The sequence below is a fragment of the Myotis lucifugus genome, unplaced genomic scaffold (assembly GCF_000147115.1).
Source record: "Myotis lucifugus unplaced genomic scaffold, Myoluc2.0 scaffold_383, whole genome shotgun sequence".
Taxonomy (NCBI): domain Eukaryota; kingdom Metazoa; phylum Chordata; class Mammalia; order Chiroptera; family Vespertilionidae; genus Myotis; species Myotis lucifugus.
This window is the reverse complement of record NW_005871431.1, coordinates 948,015-968,974: the sequence shown is the minus strand read 5'-3', so window position 1 is coordinate 968,974 and position 20,960 is coordinate 948,015. Positions and strand designations below refer to the sequence as shown.

The 20,960-nt window shown below is 52.9% G+C and overlaps 3 protein-coding genes across 3 annotated transcripts in view; all 3 read left to right on the top strand.

The window, feature by feature from the left end:
• Positions 1-20,960, top strand: part of LOC102431313 (tubulin polyglutamylase complex subunit 1) — a 205,348-nt gene that overhangs the window by 10,637 nt on the left and 173,751 nt on the right. The window lies entirely within an intron of this gene.
• Positions 2,293-9,980, top strand: CDC34 (cell division cycle 34). Its single transcript, XM_006101822.3, has 4 exons — positions 2,293-2,832; positions 2,957-3,054; positions 3,889-4,023; positions 8,840-9,980. Exons 1-4 carry the CDS (start codon positions 2,809-2,811, stop codon positions 9,045-9,047), a joined length of 465 nt encoding a protein of 154 aa, XP_006101884.3. The 5' UTR covers positions 2,293-2,808; the 3' UTR covers positions 9,048-9,980.
• GZMM (granzyme M) lies at positions 3,890-20,692 on the top strand. Its single transcript, XM_023743308.1, has 5 exons — positions 3,890-4,023; positions 18,137-18,296; positions 19,369-19,504; positions 19,608-19,871; positions 20,393-20,692. The coding sequence occupies exons 2-5, from the start codon at positions 18,202-18,204 to the stop codon at positions 20,564-20,566; spliced, it is 669 nt and encodes a 222-aa protein (XP_023599076.1). The 5' UTR covers positions 3,890-4,023; positions 18,137-18,201; the 3' UTR covers positions 20,567-20,692.

The following is a 20,960-nucleotide window of genomic DNA, read 5'->3' as shown; positions in this document are numbered from 1 at the left end:
CCGTGGTGCCCCCTTCCGGGCCCGCCCTGGCGAACCCAGCCTCAGCCGCTTTCCCAGCCCCCTGCCCGGGACAGACAAAGGCCTCCCCAGAACCAGCGAGCACTGTTGTTGGGGAGCACCGGCCTCGGGGAGGGAAGGAGGGAGGGAGGGTGGCCGGCGGTGTGGGGGTAGGGGTCTGGCTCCGCCACTTGCTCAGATGCTAACAAAGGCCTGGATGGGGCTTTGGCAGCCGGACCTGCTTGGAAAGCAGCCACCCTTGGCGATAGCAGCGGGCCAAGCCCTCTCGGCTTTATCCGGAGCTTTACAAAACCTGTTCTCTCGGGAAGGTTGGGGCGGAGGTGTCACTCCTACCGCCCCTGTCCTGGGAGCCACACTATGGGGGAGCCCCCGTGGGCCTCCAGGACCCTCGCCTCAGAAGCTCCAGCTCCTCTCACCCCAGCTGGCCTTTCTCAGGTTCCACTAAGCAGATGGCCAGAATCTCACTCTGGGCCGTTTCTTCTGTGGTTTAATTCCAAGCAGTTCCCTGTTGTTGTTGTTGGGATCAGGAAAGGGAAGTTGGTGCTTTCCCCGGGACTGGTGTGACAAAGGACTCGGGCAGCTTTCTCATCCTCATGATCTTAGTCCAGATGTGGCCTAGGAAGGACCCCTTTCAGGTTGCAGGCCTTGACTTTTTGAGCCGGAGGGATGAGGCAAGGGGTCTCCCTGTGGGAGAGGTGAGAAGTGAGCATTGAGCATAGGAACACACCCCATCACAGCCTGCCAAGAGCATGGCTAGGACCTGCCAGGTTTTGCCTGGCTGGGAGGCCTGGGTGGGGAGCAGAAACCACAGCGAGGCCAGGCTGGGGGTGGGGAGGGAGGGGCAGTGCTGCCCAGACAGATGTCTCTGTTTGCACTTTTGACTAATGTTTTGGTCTCACCTGCTCAGTTGTCTATGAGGGAGCCGCCCGGCCTGCTGGGGTGGGATGAGGGGAGGAGTGTGAACAGCCCTGGTCTGAGTTGTGAATTTGGAGTCAGACTGCCCCAGGCGGGGAACAGATTTGGGGCTGATTGCTGAAAGGTTTACCCAGCCCCCTCCCTAGCTGCCTTTGTCTGCTTGGAGAGCAGCAGGCTGTGAGGATAAGGGCTCCTTCAGAACCAGGATCTCACCCTTAGGCGAAGCCAGGCCAGGACTGAGGTTGCTTAGAGTGGTAAAGGATGCGATGTCTGGCTATGGCTTCCTAAGTGGTTGCAGGGATTGTGAGGAGAGCCTCCCAGGTTTTTCTGGGGATAATCTCGTTTTCCTAGAAAAGAATGGATTGTGGAGGGAGCCTGCCAGACTTTGATCACATCTGCCTTAGGGTCTGTCCTCAAGGAAGCCAGTATGGAGTCTAGGGTGGTTCTGCCACCCACCCAGTCCTCCCATTCCGGTCTCCATGTGGTCAGGTAGGGAGTGGGTTTAACCCTCTTCCGCAGGAGATGTGGAAATGCCCATGGGCCACCCTCACTTCCCAACCACTTTCTCCAGCACCTTTTCGAGGCCCAACCCAGCTGCCCCTAATTCTCCTTTATGAGGCAGGTCCCCGGGCAGTATAGTGTGCTAAAGGGGGTCAGAGAAACCAGGTTCTGGAACCCCCTCCACACTTCACTTGCTGTGTGCCCTTGGGGAAGGTGCTTTCATTCTCAGAGGTAAACAAGGCATGATGAGACCTGGTGGGTGCTTGGTGCAGGGAAGGCCTGTCCCCCCTGCTCCACTGAGGAGGCCTCAGCCATTTCTCAGGCCGTCACTTAGAAGCCCAGCACTGGGTTTGGGGGACCCAGGTTCCAGACTTGTTCTGCTGCCACAGCTAGTGGCCTCATCATTTAGCCGAGAGCAGAAGGACTTGACCCAAATGGCCCCCACCCAGCAGAGATGCCCTGTTCCTCTGTGGCCCCTCGCCTGCTCTTCGCCCCTGAGAGCCTGAGGCACTGCCAGGATCCTGGGCCAGATGTCCCGAAACCTGCGACTTGGGGCTTAAGCAAGCAAAAGAAGCTTCCTCACCTACTGAAACTGTGTAGCTCTGTCACCCAATCGGTCAGGTGGCCCTCCCCGTCTCCCACGTGACCTTCCTGCTGCCTTCTTGATCTCCCAAGATGGACACCTGTGGGCAGAGTGTGTCCACCCAGCACTGACTCATCTCCCACAGGGCCCAGGCCACAGAGGTATCGGGAAGACCTGCCAAGTGAACACACATCTATTTTAATCCTCCCCACAACCTGGGCATTGAGGCAGGGAGTCCAGCACTGTACTGAGGCGCACAGCTCCCAGGGCCAAGGCCTAGGCCCCCGCCGGTCTGTGGAGCTGTTTGCTGGTGTGAGCCCACCTTGGGGCCCAGCCTCCTGACCCTCCTACAGGCCTGGGCCAGATGGGCTTGGAGCTGCTCCTTGGGCAAGTGCCCACACTCCCCAGTAGCAGGGTGGTTACCAGGATCAGCTCAGGTGACCCCCAAAAAGCCCATGGCGACCTATTGTGCACCTGACCCCAGATCTATTAGGGGTCTGTGCAGCTTGTGGGATTCCTTGTGCACTCATGTGCACACAAGTGCCCGTCCCAGCTGAGCAGCCCTTCTGTAGTGGGTGTCCATCCCAGCCTGATGTCCTTGTTTGTGTGTTTATGGACGGAGTCCTCAAGAGGTACCCTGTCCTGTCCAGCCTGCACCCATACTCGGCACTGATGGGACAACAGGGCCAGCCCTTGTTGAGTCCTCCTGCTCTCTGCCCACCCCCCAGGCACGCCTCAAGTTTCCCATCGACTACCCTTACTCCCCACCAGCCTTTCGGTTCCTGACCAAGATGTGGCACCCCAACATCTATGAGGTGAGCCTGCCTCTCCCCACTTACCCTTCCCGGCCTCTCTGTAATGGGGGCGGGCAGGGGAGGGGCACTGTGTGGCCTGACATGCTGGTATGGGCACTGATCCCTCCCTCCTGTCCCTGCACAGACAGGGGACGTGTGCATCTCCATTCTCCACCCCCCAGTCGATGACCCCCAGAGCGGTGAGCTGCCCTCGGAGCGGTGGAACCCCACCCAAAATGTCAGGTGAGGCTGGTCAGCAGGTAGACGTGCCCCCCCACCCCCAGCATTTCTGACCTCTTTGCTCCAGACATGGGGAGACACACCTGTGTCATCCTTGGGGTCACAGCTCCTTGCAGTGCTTTGGCATCTATTGAAACTGGTCTTCTGCAAGCGTGCTGGGGCCCTGGGGGTCCGGGGCCATCTCTGCTGGCCTCTCCCCTCATTTCCTGACACACTGCCCCATCAAATGGGAATCCTGTGTTCATATCTTTCTGCCCACAGGATCTTCCCTCTGCCTTACCCTGAGGTCTCCCCTCCTTCCTCATCCTCCACTGAGCCTAGCCAAGTCCCCAGGCCTGGCACCCCACCTCTTTGCCTGCATATCCTTAGTCCTGCCCGGGCCATAGTAAGAGATGGTAGCACAGAGGGACCCTTTTGCCAGGCAGGGCACTAGGACATGGGAGAGGCGTGTTTCAAGTGGAAGCAAGGTGCTCCTGGGCTTGACTGCCCACACATATCTTGTCCAGAGAGCTGGGCATGCGGCAGAGGGCAGGAGTAGTCAGGGAAGGCCCGCTGAGAAGTCCAGACAGATGTTGCTTTTGGGATAGGAAGGTACAAGGGGATCTCTGAGTGGGTGTTGGCTTTAGGGTGTGTCCAAAAGCTCCCCAAGTGACATTCAGGCCTCAGAGGCTGCAAAGCTGGGACTTTGCGTGTTCTCCAATAAATGGCAGCCACCAGGGGGCTGTGCTCAGCCTGTGGCTCCTGCTACAACGTCGGACCTGGCTTCCAGGATGTGTAGTGCAGCCAGTGAACACCCCTCACACCCTGTACCCGCTGACTTTGTGCTCCCTCCCCCAGGACCATCCTCCTGAGCGTCATCTCCCTCCTCAACGAACCCAACACCTTTTCCCCAGCTAACGTGGACGCCTCTGTGATGTACAGGAAGTGGAAAGAGAGCAAAGGCAAGGACCGGGAGTACACAGACATCATCCGGTAAGGAAGGGCTCCCAGATAACCTGGCTTCTCACATCTCTCCACAGGGCAGGAATCACTAATGGGGAAATCTAGGCCACTGGACAGTGGAAAAGATCCAACCAGATTCAAGCCCAACCCATTGGTTCTTTCCTCCTGTCCTCTTCTCTCCCTCCCTCCCTCCCTCCCTCTTCTCCTCCTCCTCCTCCTCCTCCTTCTCCTTCTCAAAAATTTTTTAAAAGAAAATTGGGTGTTTTTTGCAATTTCAAATATCTTTCATACAAGTCCATGTATTTAATGTAGTAAGTAGACATACTGTGTGTGTGTGCATGTTGGGATATGGGTGTATCACACACACAGGCATAATAGTGCAGCACAGAAATAGACACCCAGGTGTCCAGCAGCGAGCTCCAGAGGTCCTCCCGGTGTTCCCTTTACCCCTTGCCCCCCTCTCTCCAGGGCAGCATCTCTGAGAATGGGGGCCTGTGGTAAGTGTGTCCAGCAAATGGGGGTATGGCTTGCCTGTCCGCTTTTAGGTGCTTCATGACCCACATCCGGGCATACACGTGTCCTTCCACTGCTTGCTTCTGTTCCTCATCAGTTTTTCATATGGTCATTTTTCATGTTACTGAGATTGTGCTTTGTGTAATGTTTTATCTTTCCCACTTAATAATTTGCTGTTGCGAACATCATTTAAGTTTGTAATTTTGAAACTTGGAATCATTATTTAAAGGCAGAAAAACCATATGGTATCAGCATATTTAGAAAATAGCCTTCTTTTCTAAAAAGATAATTTTTTCTTGGTTCTAAGAGCAATGTATTACTTAAGGATTTGCCAGAATTAGCCTCTTATTCTTGTAGTTGTTCCCAGTGCTCTTCCCTCACAAATGAGCAGGCAAACATCTTCCAGACTTTATATAGTGGATTCTCAGCAGTGCAGGTGCCAGATCGGGGACTGAACCTTGTTTAGGGCGCTGGGTGTGCAATCCATTGGCTTTCTGTCCGAGCTGTGTGACCCATTCTTTTGCCTATTCTGTTTGTCGAATTCTGTGAGCTCTTGTGTCCATTGTCCATTGTCACTTTTTATCATGGAGTTTACTGATTTGTTTCATGACAAACAGCCCTTTATTAGGTCTTTTCTAAATACCTTTCAGTTTGTCATTTACCTTTTATTTTTTATTTATTTATATTTTTATTGATTTCAGAGAGGAAGGGAGAGGGGGAGAGAGATAGAAACATCAAAGATGAGAGAGAATCACTGATTGGCTGCCTCCTGCACGCCCCCTACTGGGGATAGAGCCTGCAACCCGGGCATGTGCCCTTGACTGGAATCGAACCTGGGACCTTTCACTCTGCAGGCTGACGCTCTATCCACTGAGCCAAACCAGCTAGGGCTCATTTACCTTTTAATTAGAAAAGTAAATAAGAAGTTGGACACAATCATTCCTTACGGCCCAGTCATTCCAGGCTTAAGTACTTACCCAAGAGAAACAGGCACATTCTGCACCAGCATCCATGCAATGTTCAAAACTGCATCAACTCACCAAAAACAAACACAACCCAAATGTACATCCACGGTGAAGGATGAGCAAGCTGTGGCCTGTTCACCAGCCATGTGGACACATCTCCAGGTGTTAAGCTTCGTGAAGGAAGCCATCCACAGTGAAGGATGAGCAAGCTGTGGCCTCTTCACCAGCCATGTGGACACATCTCCAGGTGTTAAGCTTCGTGAAGGAAGCCAGGCAAACAAGGGAGCACGCTCCTGGACAGGAATCCTAGGAAGTGCATCTGTGGCCATCGGGGATATGGGCTTTAAGAGGCATAGGAGCCATAACCGGTTTGTCTCAGTGGATAGATCGTAGGCCTGCAGACTGAAGGGTCTCAGGTTCGATTCCAGTCAAGGGCACGTGCCCGGGTTGTGGGCTCAGTTCCCAGTGGGGGGTATGCAGGAGGCAGCCAATCAGTGATTCTCATCATTGATGTTTCTATCTCTCCCTCTCCCTTCCTCTCTGAAATCAATAAAAAATATATATATTTTTTTTAAGAGGCATAGGGGCTCTCGCTTGTTTAGCTCAGTAGATAGAGCATTGAACCGCATCCAGTACAGCCAGGGGTGAACCTGAGGAGGGGTGGTGAAGGTTTAAAGCAGTGGTTCCCAAACTTATTTGACCTACTGCCCCCTTTCCAGAAAAAATATTACTCAGCCCCTGGAAATTAATTTTTTTAAAATTTTAATAGCAGTTACTCATCGCCCCCAAATGCACCTGTGGCCATCACCGCCCCCCTGGATCGCTGCAGCGCCCACCGGGGGGCGGTAGCGCCCACTTTGGGAATCACTGGTTTAAAGAAAATAGACAAGAGAATGTAGCTGGGGCCAGGTAGGATCACTGCCTGGATGAGAAAACAGTGACAGCTTGTAAGCGAAGCTTTATTTTATAGTCTGATCACACAAAGCAAAACAAGGGGAGTTGTCAGCATGTTTGCAATGTTCTTGCGAGTTTCAAAATCTATTTCGTTACTCAAGCCTTGTTTTGGCAGCACTTGCTGCACTTCCCACAGCCGATTAGATACCTAGGAACAAGGGAGGACTATAAGGTCAAGCTTAATTGTGCTAAGAGGGCTCTGCCCTCCAAGCTGGGATTTGTATGTGGCTCTGCCACAGGTGAGTCTGAGGTTTGACTCTATAGCCCCTCCCTACAGAGCGTCAGCCTGCGGACTGAAGGGTCCTGGGTTCGATTCTGGTCAAGGGCACATGCTCAGGTTGCAGGCTTGATCCCCAGTGGGGGGCGTGCAAGAGGCTGCCCATCAATGATTCTCATCATTGATATTTCTCTCTCTCCCTCTCCCTTACTCTCTGAAACCAATAAAAATATATTTTAAAAAATAAAAATAAAAGAGGCATAGGGGCATCTGGGGGTGATGGGTACATTTGTGATCTCATTTGTGGGGTGCTTTCAGGAGGCACATGTGGGTCAGAGCTCACTGCTGACACATTACATGGGTACAGTTCGTGTTAATAAAGCTATGGAAACAAATCAAATAACGAAGGCAAAAACATTTATGCACAAATAGAAGCAAAAACCCCATGATCCTAATACCTAATGGTTAATGTCTGGGTGTATCCTTCCAGATGTTTATCCAAAAAATGGAACCACGCTGTATAGGCCACTTTGTAACCAACTTTTTAGTCAGGTTTGTTGAGATGTCATGTCCAGTGGAGCTCATCCTTTTTGGAGTCAATTTGGTGAGTTTTGATAGTTAACATGATTATCTCTTTGCTGAGGTGCAGATCCAGCTCCACCACCTGAAACTTTCCTCCCACTCCTCCGCCATCCCTTCCCTCCCACTCTACCCCAGCAGCCCCTGCTCTTACCTCGAAAGTAGGAAACAGCCTTTAGTAGCTTCCTGGGGCCTGATCTTTGAGGCTGTCCATGTGCTTACTTGTCATAACTTGCTTTTCCCTTCCTAAGAAACCAACCATTTTTGTCTCTAAACAGCCCTCAGTTCTCCGTTTCACCTCATCCTGCAGTTTGACTAGTCCCCTGCCTTACCCACGTGTGTGTGCACCTGTGAGCACATGTACGCGCACACATGGCATTGGTGGCCTTGCAGTGTCGGGTCTTCTCCCTGTCCTGTGGTGCCCCTCTCTGTTTTATTTTCCTTTACTAAATTCTGCTGGCTTCTTTTAGTCTGGCTTGTTTTTGCTGGTTGTTCGGTAGTGGTTTATGTAACAATTTTCTAAACCACTTTGACACACACAGCCCCCAGGGGACCCATGAGCAACAGGGTGCACCCTTCTCTGCATCCCGCTATGGTCCCGGGAAAGCTGTCCTTGATGCTGGGCAGTCATAGTTTCCAGTCTGTGGAGCTGATGAACTGTGATGGACATAGCAACACTAGTCCCCCACCAGCCATCCTAGGAGGTGCTTGGCAAGCACCTGCTCTGCCAGCCTCATTTGATACTTGTGCACAACCCTCAGGGTCTCAGGGTGAGTGCTGGGTGGCACCTTCAGAGTATCCTGCCCATGTGGCCCGCTCCTTTGCCAGTTCTTCCCTGCCACCTCCCACATGGTGCCGAAATAAAATCCAGACTATTTTTATCCCTCCAGACTCCCTGTGGGCCAGCTCACATGTGCCCACGTGGGTAGCTGTGATGGCTGCTTTCTGCCTGTGTGCTCACCCCCATCTGCGTTCCCACATGTTCTGTCAGCGTGACCAGGCAGAGCCCCTGGTGGGCTTAGAGGTTTTAGCATCTGTGGATTGGTCCTGCGAGGTTCCAGTTTCAGATGTACTTGGTGCTGGGGCTAGGGTGTTGACGGTCAGGTGTATGTCCCAAGGGATGTTACTACCCTGTGTCACCTCATTTGTCCTCCCTTTCACTGTAAACAGGAGCATTTCCCAAACCTCGCCTGCTGCCTCGTGAGCAGTGCAGTGCTGAGTCCACACTTTCCAGGGTGAGCCCGTCCCATCCTTTCTCTCCCAGAGTGTTGTCCCCACCGTCCACTTTTCCTCCCTCTGCCTGCCTCCTAGGCTCCTCAGCTGGTTGAAGTCCTCAGCTGTGGCCCTGGAGGACTAACCCCCCTTGATATTTTGTCAGCTGGGTTAAGTGTACAGTTTCGTGGCAACCTTTTAAACCTAGTGTAGCAATCTTCCGGGATCCTTGGTCCCTGCTGCCGTGTCCCCTGTGGCTTGGCCTCGGTCAGGCCCCTCCCCGGGGCTTAGTGCACGAGTCACACTCCACAAAGCTGCCTGGTCACCTCCTTTCCTCCAAGGGCATCTGGCTATGGATCCTGACACGGCCACAGCTCGCCTGACTCCCTGCCTGTCTCTCCCCCAGGAAGCAGGTCTTGGGGACCAAGGTAGACGCGGAGCGGGATGGTGTAAAGGTGCCCACCACGCTGGCTGAGTACTGCGTGAAGACCAAGGCCCCGGCGCCCGATGAGGGCTCGGACCTCTTCTACGATGACTATTACGAGGATGCCGAGGCCGAAGCTGACAGCTGCTTTGGGGACGATGAGGATGACTCTGGCAACGAGGAGTCCTGACACCATGTCCCGCGCCGAATAAACTTACAGATTTTACCTCACCAGGCCCAGGCTCTGTGGGCTCTCGGGCACCTCCTGACGCCGAGACTACCTCAGGGAGGTGGCTCCGCTCTCGCCTTGTCCCCTTGGTCTCGCTTTCCTTTTCCCATGTTTGTTCTGGGTTTTCCTCTGCTTCAGAGAGGAGGGGCCCCGTTAGTGCTGGGCACCTGGTGGGCCTCGGGGCAAAGGTGGCCTGAGGGCCCGGACTCCAGTCCTGTCTACTGGAGCCAGAGACTTGGGGCTCCCAGCTCATGAGTGGACAGATTAACTTGGCGTCACCTCTTCTCTCGGCTTTGGTTTGTTTGGAATCTAAATAAAACAACTTTATGAGAAGCCCAGAGACCAACCTTTCCTTGGCCTCCCCAAGGACTACAGGGTACAGTGGCCGGGCCTGATGCCTGCAGCACCTCAGTGCGTGGAGCCCAGGGGCAGGCCTAGCACCTGGGTGCACTCCTGAGGCTGAGGATGTGGGCCCAAGGTCCTGAGCCCTAGGCTGGAAACAACCTGCAACCTCCAGCCCTCAGGTGGCTCCACCCTGCTGCCTGCAGATGCTGCACCCAGTGTCACCCAAGCCTCTGACTTTATTTCTGTGTAACTGAAAGGCCTGGAGCAAGCTGGATCTAGGGTCCGATGGTGACATCAGAACAAAGGCCCGAGTGAGGCCTGGCCTGACTGGTTACTGTGGCTGGAGCCTGTATGACCCCCATGCAGGTGGCGGACAGGTGCACCTGGGCCCTGGCAGACCCCGTAGAGCCTACGCACCTGGTCTGCTTCCTGCTCCATGAACGCACCACAGCCCCAGTGCCACAAGCACAGCTTTTATAGTTGGCCCTCACAATTTTGTTTGTTTGTTAACATGAATGATTTTCCTACATTAAAATGTGCAAAGTTTCACCCAGTTGTTTTAATTTCTTGCTTTCCTTAAACTCAACTGGTGGGCCGCACAGGGCCAGTGAGGCTCCTCTACTCTTTGACGAACACACCCACTCGCCAGAGTACTCAACTGGATTTGAGCAGAGTTCCCCCACCCGCCATGGCAACCACACCCTTCCTCCTCCCTGGGCCTTGTCTAGGAGCCTCTGAGCCCCACTGTGCATTACAGGTGAGGCAGCCCTCAGAGCACCCATGAATATTCTTGGACCCCCACATGTATGACTCTCTGCAGGCACCAAGGCCAGGACAACAGCCTGTGTTTTTAACTTGCAGGCACCTCCTGCTGCTCAGGCCTGGGGATGTACAGCCTCTCTTCAGTTCCTCTTTAAGTTAGAGGCATTTCCTGAGGGGGAAGCTGAGTCAGCCTCTGCACCTCGCGGGTGGTGAGGGGGAAGATGTCACCCACAGTGTGAGCTACTCTCGGGCTGTTTCCTGTGAGCCCGGCAAGTTGGTGGCAGCCTCCAGAATGGCAGTGAAAGGGAAGGGCCTGCTGGGGCCCAGGAGCCACTAGCCTGCACCAGAAAGCCTTGTATCAGCAAACCAGGACCCTTGGCCAAACTAGCCACACCCCCTTTACTGGGTCTGGCTGTTTATGAGCTGCAGCTTCAGTACTGAGTAATGTCCCAAAAAGCCAAAAGTACTTAGTTTGGCCATTTATAGAACATTTTGTCAACCTCTGTCTTAGAGTCATGCCAGCACCCACGGCCACCCTCTGGCTTGTTAGTTCAGCTTCTCTCCTTTGGACCTCTTCCCTGTCTCCACACTCCCAGTGCTACAGAACAAACCACCTGAACTTAGTGACAGAGCCACTGCCACTTTATACTCCGCTTCTGTGGGTCAGGAATCAGGCGGCTTGTCCCCTCGTCACCATGTCTAGGTGACTTAAATCATGGGACCTGGGGTCTTCTGGAGGCATCTTAACTCAGGTTGGGTGCCTGGGCTGGGGCAACTTCAAGCCCAGGCTCAGGGACTGAGTGGCCCGCACATGCCCCCACACCCATCACCAGGCCTTCCTCTCAGCATGGAGGCACAGGCTCCAAGATGACGGTCCCAGGAGCAAGGTCATTTCTGAGCAGCCTTGGAGGTCACACCATGCCGCTTCAGCTGCACACAATTGGTCTAAAAAGGCACAAACCCACCCAGATTCTAGGAGGGGGGACACAGACCCTACCTCTTGATGGGAGCATGTCTGACAATCAGTGGCCATGTTCTAAAACCGCCACAAGCCCAGTCACCGTGGCACAGTGGTTGAGTGTCAACCTATGAACCAAGAGGTCATGGATCAATTGCCGGTCAGAGCAAAAACAGGACACATGCCTGGGTTGTGGGCTCAATCCCCGGGGGCGGGGGGAGGGGTGCGGAGGGAGGCCATGCAGGAGGCAGCCAATCAATGATTCTCTCTCATCATTGATGTTTCTATTGCCCCCTCTTCCTTCCTCTCTGAAATCAAAATATTTTTAAATAAATAAATAAAACCGCCACAATCTGCCCTGGCCAGTGTACAATCTGCCCTGGCCGGTGTGGATCCGTTGGAGCATCATTCCATACACCAAAAGGTCGCAGTTTGATTCCCAGTCAGGGCACATACCCAGGTTTCAAGTTCAATCCCCAGCTGGAAGCCAACCGATCCTGGTTCTCATATCAATGTCTCTCTCTCTCTTTCTCTGTCCCATCCTCTCTCTCTAAAATCATAAAAGTATGTCCTCAGATGAGAGTTTTTTAAAAATAAATAAAACTGCCACAATCTGTCCCCTTTCCTCCATAGACTGTACTCCGCACGATTGCCAACAGCTTTTGCACACACAGATGTGACTAAAATATCTGAGGCCTCCAGTTTTGAATCATCTTCACTGACCAAGCCAAGGACAGGTGGCTTTGACATGCAGAACTTCAGTGTTCTAGGCTGCATAATCTATATATATAAAAGCCTAATATGCAAATTGTCCCTGCGGGAGTTCAGCTGGGAGACGATCACTCGCTATGACATGCGCTGACTACCTGGGGGCGGTGTGGAACGAAGGGAGGCCCCGGCCGGCATCCGGAAGGCTCCGATCAGCCCTGATTGCCGGCCAGGCCTAGGTACCCTACCTGTGCATGAATTTCATGCACCGGGCCTCTAGTGGGGTTAATAATTAGAGTTGAGCCCTAGCTGGTTTGGCTCAGTGGATAGAGCTTTGGCCCTGGACTGAAGGGTCCCAGGTTCCATTCTAGTCAAGGGCATGCACCTTGGTTGCAGGCTCCTCCCCAGCCTGGGCCCGGGTCAGGGGTCGTGCAGGAGACAACCAATCGATGTTTCTCTCTGTCTCCCTGACCTGTGGTCAGCAGGATAACAGCCCCAGAGATGTCCATTCCCTAATCCCAGAGTCTGCTCTGGGGAAAGGCAGGAAACAGTTCTTCCCTGAGGGCCCTGCCTACACCGGGGTTTAGCCCAGTGAGGCCCACTTACTACTTCTAGCTTCCAGAACTAAGAGAATAAATTTGTGTGGTTTTAGGCACTGAATGTGAGGTAATTCCTTAATCTGTTACAGCTGCAGGCAGAAACCAACATCCCCAAACTCCACTTTCTCTGTGTGGACCTCCTCTCACTTTGGGCCACCCCCAGGCTGACATCCTTCCAGCTCCAAGTCCAGCAGAGAATGAGGCCTGTTTCTGAAAAGTTCCAGTAGAAGAAACCCACACCATGGCCCTCAATGAGACTGCTTAGAACAGTGGTTCTCAACCTTCCTAATGCCACGACCCTTTAATACAGTTCCTCATGTTGTGGTGACCCCCAATTTCATTGTTACAAATTGAACATAATTAAAGCATAGTGATTAATCACAAAAACAGTATGTAATTATATATGTTTTCCGATGGTCTTAGGCGACCCCTGTGAAAGGGTTGTTCGACCCCCAAAGGGGTCGAGACCCACAGGTTGAGAACCGCTGGCTTAGAACATTCTGCCCTGAACCAAAGGAGGGGGAATGGAGCAATCTGATTGGCCAATTTGGGTCACATGGATAGGGAGGGCTGAGGAGTAGCTGGGAGGGAGGGAGGACTGAAGCCCCTGGGAGCCTTCATAACTGCCCCGGCCATGCCTGGCCCAGAACAGACATCACTGCTCAATATAGCACTCCATGCAGGTGAGCCTGACTAGGACCCTCAGATTTGTGGTCATCCCCCAAGTGCTCATAGCACACGAGTGTTCCTATCATCGGTATCCAGAATAACCAAAGTTTAGAAACAGCCCAAATGTCCACGGAACGATGAAGGGATAAACAAGATGTGGTCCATCCATACAATGGAATGTGATTCAGCCTTACAAAGGAAGGAAATGCTGCTATGTGTTACAACATGGATGAACCTTGAGGACATTATGCTCAGAGAAATAAGCCAGACACAGAAGAACAAACACTGTGCGACTCCACTCATACGTGGTCCCTAGAGGAGTCAAATCTGTAGAGACAGAAAGTAGATAAGTGGGCGCCAGAGAGCGGGGGCGGGGGTGGAGGAAGGTTTAGTGTTTAATGGGGACAGCCTGTCAGTTTGGGGAGATGAGAAAGTACTGAAGATGGATGGTGGGGTTGAGTGGCTACACAACAACATGAATGAGCTTAATGCCACTGAGCTGTATATTTTTAAATGGTTAAGATGGTACATTTTATGTTATATATGTATTTTGTCATGATAAGAAACGGGGCCAAGAAAACAACCACCTTAAAACCACACACACAGAGGTGTGAGATGGGGGTTGAACATGATGGGATATTAGATGATGAGGGGGAACTTTTGTTAATTTTTCAGGCGTGATGTGTAGTGTGGTTTTCTCTTCAGAGAGACTTTTCTGAAATGCTTCTGGGTGAAAAGCAACTAGCTGGGGTGGTGTGTGTGCTGTGGAGAGTGAAGCTGTGAATGCGACCTCCCCTATAGGAAGGGGTGTGTGGGGTGGGAGGTGCTGGGGGCCCAGGCAGCACCCAAGGCTGAGTTGTCCAGCGCCATGGAGGCCTCCTTATCTCTGCTGCTGCTGCTGCTGGCCCCGGGGGTCCTCTGGGCAGGTGAGTGGGAGCTGAGCAAGGGGGGAAACGCCTGAAGCTTTGGGCCCAGGGTGTTCATGGGTGGGCATCACAACAGATTGGAAACAAGTCCATTGTCCCCAGAAGGTGACTGATGGAAGAGAGGTCGCCACTCCAAACAGGAGGCAGGCTGAGCCGGGCCCTGAGGTAGAAAAGTCAGGTCACATCAGGGCGGACACTTTCAGATTTTTTCATTTGGACTTAACTTTGATCTTACAGAAAAGTCACTAGAATGCTACAGGTAACTCCCATCTCCTCCTCCTAGATTTCTCAATTGTAAACATGTTGCCGTGGTTGCCGTATCAGCCGCCTCTGGGTGTGTGTAGAAAAAATAAATATATGTGTTATTTTTATAAACCACTAGAGAGTAAGTTTCAGGTGCATGGCCTCTCACTCTTAAATGCCATGGGGTGTTTTCTGTGAGCAAGGACGTTCTCTGCACAATCATGGCAGGTTTCTCAACACCGTGCATTCATATTAGCTCATCTACAGACCTTACTCAAAAGTCCCTATAGCGTTCCTCATGGAAACAGACCACCTGACCTCCTCCTCCTCCACTACGGGCAGTTTCTTCGTTTCCCCCTGGGTCTTGTGATGCTGGTATTTGGGATGCCTGTGGGTCTGCCTGCTGTGTCCCTGAGGATGGGTTCAGGTTGTGCATTTTCTGCAGGAATCACAGAGGGTTCGCGCCTGCTTCCTGGTGCCATTGTCTAGATCACTTGGTGAAGCTGACAGTCACCAGATGTCCCCAGAGTAAAATCATTAATTTCCTCTTGTAGTTGTTTTATGGGGGGACTCTGGGCTCTGAAAATATCCTGTGCTCCTCACATCTCACCCTGGAGCTGGATTCACAGAGCACCGCAGAAGGTGGGGCAGAGGCAGGCTTTTTGCTTCCTGGCAGCACCCGGCAGGCAGGGTCCTGATATACATACTGGGTTGCAGAGCAAGAAACTACAACCTAGTGAGTGAGGCAACCTGCCCAGCATCGCCTGGTTGGAAGGACAAAGCTGGAATTTGAGCCCCTGCTAGCTGCCTCGCCAAACCATATATGCTTGGCCAGGACTCGATGCCCGGAAGCTTAAGATAGAAGGTAGTGGGAGATGGGCATCGCAGAATTCTAGCGGGGCTGGGTGAGAATGACTGTGATGAACTGGGGACCCAGTGGGATACGTATTCAATCACCCACCCATCATCATTTCTCTCTCTCCCTCCCATCCATCCATCATTCTTGCTCACTTTCTTCCTTCCTACCATCTATCGTCCATCATCCTTTCTCCCTCTCCCTTCCTTCTACTACACATCCATCCATCTTTTTTTTTTTTTCCATTACCACCAAACCAGCACTGCAAGAAATGCTAAAGGGGCTGTTATGAGAAGAAGAAATAGAAAGAGAGGGAGGAAGGGAACATCGATGTGAGAGAAACACATGGATTGGTTGCGTCCCACACATGCACCCCAACTGGGTGCTCTACCCACTTAGCAACACCATCCAGGGCTCTCCATCATTCCTTCTCCCATTCTTCCTTCCTGCCATCCATCATCCATCCACCCATCATCCTTTCTCTCTTTCTCCCTTCCTTCCTTCCATTCATTTATCAGCCATCCATCATTCAGCCATCAGCCATCCATTCACCTATCACCCGTCTATCCATCATCCATTTACCATTCCTCCATTCATCAGTTGTCAGCCATCCATCACCCATTATCTATTTTGTCATTCATCCATCAGTATTGGCTGAGCACATACTGTTCAGGCCTGTTGTAAACACGACAGGCTCGGGGCCTGCCCCCGAGGACTAGCGGGGTAGACAGTCAATGAGCAAGTCTGTGTGCGACACACTGGCAGGAAGGGCTGAGTGCTAGGGAGAGAGCAGAGCAGAGGAAGGGGCGGAGGGTTATGTTAAGGAAGTTGGGGCGCAGGGGTCTCTGAGGAGATGGCTTTCGAGCAGATACCCAGGGAGGAAGCCAGAGTTGGGAATGTCTGGAGGAAAGGCTGCCAGAACAGCGTGAGCAAGGAGCCTGCGGTGGGAATGAAGGCAGCGCACTGGAGGAGCCGCCGGGGGTGGTGTGGCTGGAGTGGAGTGAGGAGGTGTGGGAAGGAGGCAGGACTCGCTGATATGGCTCTTGTGAGTCGTGGGGAGTTTGGATGTTTAAAGCATGAAGGGGAATCATAGGAAGATTTTGATCTGATTTGCATTTTAAAACTTTTAAAAATATTTTTTATTGATTTTAGAGAGGAAGAGAGAGGGAAAGAGACATAGAAGCATCTATGATGACAGAGGATCATTGATTGGCTACCTCCTGCACACCCTACACTGGGGATCGAGCCCACAACCTAAGCATGTGCCCTGACCAGGAATTGAACCATGACCTCCTGGATCATAGGTTGACGCTCACCCACTGAGCCACACCAGCCAGGCCACTTTAAAACTTTTTATCAACCTTTTAAAATGAATGATTGGCCCTAGCTGGTTTGGCTCAACTCGATAGAGCATTGGCCTGCGACTAAAGGGTCCCGGGTTCGATTCCAGCCAAGGGCACATGCTTGGGTTGTGGGCTCGATCCTCAGTAGGGGGCGTGCAGGAGGCAACCGATCAATGATTCTCTCTCATCATTGATGTTTCTATCTCTCGCTCCCTCTCCCTTCCTCTCTGAAATCAATAAAAACAAAAAAATAAAATCATGATTGATTTTAAAACAATTTTTATAACATTTTTATTTTGTTTGTTTTTTAAATATGTTTTTATTGATTTTTAGAGAGAGGAAGGGAGAGGGATAGAGAGATAGAAACAATGATGAGAGAGGATCATCATTGATGGGCTGCCTCCTTCACTCCCCCTACTGGGGATCGAGCCCACAACACGGGCATGTGCCCTGGCCAGGAACTGAGCCCTGACCTCCTGGTTCCTGGGTCAGCGCTCAACTGCTGAGCCACACCAGCCAGCCTATAACATCTTTATTGAGATATCATTCACATGTCATACAATTCACCCTTTTAAAGGATATAATTCAAGTGTTTTTAGTGCATTCAGAGTGTTTTGCAACCAGCACCTCTATCTAGTTCCAGAACGTTCCATCACCCCAAAATGCAGCCCCATCCCCATTAGCAACCACTCCCCATTCCCTCTCACAGCCCCTGGCATCCATTAACCAACCCCCTTCTGATCTCTGTGAATTTGCCTGTTCTGGACATAAATGGAGTCACACTGTGTGGCCTTTGGTGTCTGGCGTCTGTCACTGAGCATCATGTGTTCAAGGTCCATCCACACTGTAGTGAGTGTCAGGGCTTCACTCCATTGTTATTCATCACCTAAAGCTGGAGATTTGGACTGTTCCCGCTTTTCCGCAATGTGTGAGCCCCACTGCCGTGAACGTGTATGAACAAGATTTGTGTGGATATATGTTGTCATTTCTCTTGGAGGGGAGTTTCTGGGTCGGGTGGTAACACTTTTAACCTTTGAGAAGCTGCCAGATTGTATCCACAGTGGCTGCACCATTTTATATCCCATGGAGGGGATGTGAGGGTCTAGTTTCTCCACTTTATTTATTTATTTTTAATATATTTTTATTGATTCAGAGAGGAAGGGAGAGGGAGAGAGAGAGAGAGATAGAAACATCAGTGATGAGAGAGAATCATTGATTGGCTGCTTCCTGCACGGCCCCCTGGCATGTGCAACCCGGGCATGTGCCCTGACCGGAAATCAAACCCAGGACCCTTCAGTCCGCAGGCCGACGCTCTATCCACTGAGCCAAACCGGCTAGGGCTAGTTTCTCCACTTTAAACAGCTCCTCCAGCTGCTGCACTAGGCTGCCGCTCTGTGGTGCCCAGGGGAGCCCCTGTGGTGCCCAGGGATGGGATGTGAATGCCAGATGGTTACCTACTGGTAACCAGGATGTGGGGGTGAAGGATGAGGAGGGATCAAGGGCAGCCCTACCTGTCAATCTGAATGTCTCGGGTAACAGAGGGGGCTGTGTTAGGGTCCAGGCTTCTCGGGCTTGGGGTGGAAGGGTCGTGGTGGGGATGGGGCACCCAGCCCTAACCTGGCACTCCGTTCCTCTCCCCAGGAAGTGTCGCATTTAAGACCCACATCATCGGTGGTCATGAGGCTGCCCCCCACTCCCGGCCATACATGGTCTCGCTGCAGAAAGCCGGCACCCACTTCTGTGGGGGAGTCCTCGTACACCCGCGGTGGGTGTTGACAGCTGCCCACTGCGTGGTTCAGCCGTGAGTGACCCTGACCTGCCCAGCCCTCTGTCACCCCAGGCATCCCTGACTCTGTCCCGTGGTTCCCTATTCTCACTAGGGAGTGGGTCCTGACAGATTTAAGCCAATTATAGGGTCATGGGGTGTTCCCTTTCCCTCTCCCGTGATTGCTGTGGCGTGTGTACGTGACATGGGCCTGAGGCATGCGTCAGTGACATTAGGCTGCAGGATTCCTAGGGAAGCTTTACCTGCTACCACAAAGCACCTTCCAACTGGACAGAGTTAGGCCTCTTGTGACACCCAGGAATGTGTCTCCCACTGTGGCCATGGGGATAAAGCTGGTCTGTGAGAGTGGCAGAACCAACCCAGGAAGCCACCAAATAAATCAATCTTGGAGCTGCCCTACCTCTGGACTAGCCGCTAATAAAGATCCCAGATCAAACTGGTCAAAGTAACCAAAGGGGATCTGTTGGCTCGTGTAACTGAAAAGTCTAGGAGGACATAAGGCTTCAGGAACAGCTGGATCCAGGTGCTTGCACGAGCTAGTCAGGAGCCTGCCCCTCAGCTCTTCTGTTGTGTCCCTCGGCCATATAGTCAGGAAGGTTCTCACAAGGTGGCAAGGATGGGCCCCCTTAGATCCTGTGGAAAGTTTGTTTCTCTATAGTTGGGGCAAAGTTATGAGGATCGATACTGATGAGCCTACCTAGGTCTTGTGCCAGCCGTGGAACAAATCACTGTGGTTGAGGTATAGCGTATGCACTGGATGGGCTGGAGCCCCTTGAGGGGAGCGCCACACTGAAGGTCATCATTTTTGGACACACAGGGCCTACCTCTGGTCAGGAATGAACTGGAGTCTAGGGCAGGGGTGGCAGCAGGGATAGCTTCCTGGAGAAGGTGGAGAGGAGGCAGTTGAGAAGGAGCAGGGGAAGGACCAGCAGAGAGAGGCCTGGTAAGGGAGCAGGGGGAGGGGCAGGATCGAGGACCCCTTGGCCTTGAACTCAGCCTAGATGGACCCTGGAAGCAAGGCTCAGGGTACGTGGGGGGTCCGGAGGCTGCAGGATGGCAGCCCGTACCCTGATCCTGCCGCCCACAGGACCCAACAGCTGAGGCTGGTGCTGGGGCTCCACAAGCTCAGAGACCCTGGCCTCACCTTCCGAGTCAAGGCAGCAGTCCTGCACCCCAAGTACAAGCCGGCCCCCAAACTGGACAACGACCTCGCCCTGCTTCAGGTGCGGGGCCTGGCGGGAGGAGTGACAACTGCACCCAGGTCCCTGCTCCCGCTGCCGCTGCCCCGCTGTCTCTCACTCACCTGTCTCTTTCTGTCACCTGTAGCTGGACGCTAAGGTGAGTCGCAGCAGGACTGTTCGGCCCCTGGCCTTGCCCCGAGGGCGCCAGGCAGTGGCAGCAGGAGCGAGGTGCAGTGTGGCAGGCTGGGGGCTGACCCAACAGAGTGGGCAGCTGGCGGGAGCGCTGCGGGAGCTGGACATGCATGTGCTGGACGCCAGGATGTGCAACAACAGCCGCTTCTGGAAAGGCAGCATCACCCACAACTTGATCTGCCTGGAGGCCAAGCCCAAGGATCAGGCCCCCTGCAAGGTGAGGGGCAGCAGCAGGGAGGTGAGGCAGCCTGGCCTGAGGGGAGGGCAGAAGCCTCGGCCAGGGGGGACCTGGGCCCCAGCTCTGTCCATTCTCTGGAGAATTCTGGAGATTGGTACTAGCATTACTATTTCTCAGATACAAAAACTGAGGCACAGAGAAGTTTAATAATTAGCCCATGGTCACATAGTCAATGAGCAGCAGGGATGTGCTTTGAGCTCTAGCACCAAAGATAATTATAGCACGTGCAAAGGTCCTGGGGTGGGAAGAAGAAGCAAAGAGTGTTAAAAGAACAGGAAGGGAGGAAGGGAGGAAGGAAGGAAGGGAGGGAGGGAGGGAGGGAGGAAGGAAGGAAAGAAAGAAGGAAGGAAGGAAAGAAGGAAGGAAGAGGTGGGGTGGGGGAGTAAGATGCATGTAGTGACATGTGGGACCAGGGTACACAGTCAGCCTCCCACCCTCAGGAATAATCATGCTTTGTCCAAGCGACAGCAAATGTAACCTGTGTCCTGTGGGTCTGGCAGGGGGACTCAGGCGGGCCCCTGGTGTGCAGCAAAGGCCGGGTGGCTGGAATCCTGTCCTTCAGCTCCAGAGCCTGCACTGACATCTTCAAGCCCCCCGTGGCCACCGCCGTGGCCCCCTACATGTCCTGGATCAGGAAGGTCATCGGCCGCTGGTCGGCCCCACCACAGGCCTGATGCTCCACGGTGACCCTGGCTCCTTCGTTCGCAGGACCCTCCCTTGCAGGATTATGGGGAGGGGCAGAGAGGGTACCGGACACAGCTCAGAGGACCAATAAATTGTAATAAAGAAATTGTAAGAGTCCTGCCTGGATTCTTTTTTTGTTATTATTTATTTTAGAGAGAGAGAGAAACATCAATGATGAGAGAGAATCATTGATCAGCTTGCTCTTGCATGTCCCCTACTGGGGACCAAGCCCGCAACCCGGGGCGTGTACCCTGTCCGGGAATCAAACCATGACCTCCTGGTTCATAGGTCAATGCTCAGCCACTGAGCCACGTGGCAGGGCGAGGTTGCACTTTTGAGGCGGCTGCAGGGAGCCCAGCAGCAGGCGAGGGCAGGCTTCTCCCA

Excerpts from the sequence above, each read along its gene's own strand:
- CDC34 (XM_006101822.3), top strand. The coding sequence starts at position 2,809 with ATGTGGCACCCCAACATCTATGAG. Across the intron at positions 2,833-2,956 it reads GGCACCCCAACATCTATGAG|ACAGGGGACGTGTGCATCTC; the intron begins GTGAGCCTGCCT and ends GTCCCTGCACAG. Across the intron at positions 4,024-8,839 it reads GAGTACACAGACATCATCCG|GAAGCAGGTCTTGGGGACCA; the intron begins GTAAGGAAGGGC and ends TCTCTCCCCCAG.
- GZMM (XM_023743308.1), top strand. The coding sequence starts at position 18,202 with ATGGTCTCGCTGCAGAAAGCCGGCACCCACTTCTGTGGGGGAGTCCTC. Across the intron at positions 18,297-19,368 it reads GCCCACTGCGTGGTTCAGCC|GACCCAACAGCTGAGGCTGG; the intron begins GTGAGTGACCCT and ends TGCCGCCCACAG. Across the intron at positions 19,872-20,392 it reads AGGATCAGGCCCCCTGCAAG|GGGGACTCAGGCGGGCCCCT; the intron begins GTGAGGGGCAGC and ends TGGGTCTGGCAG.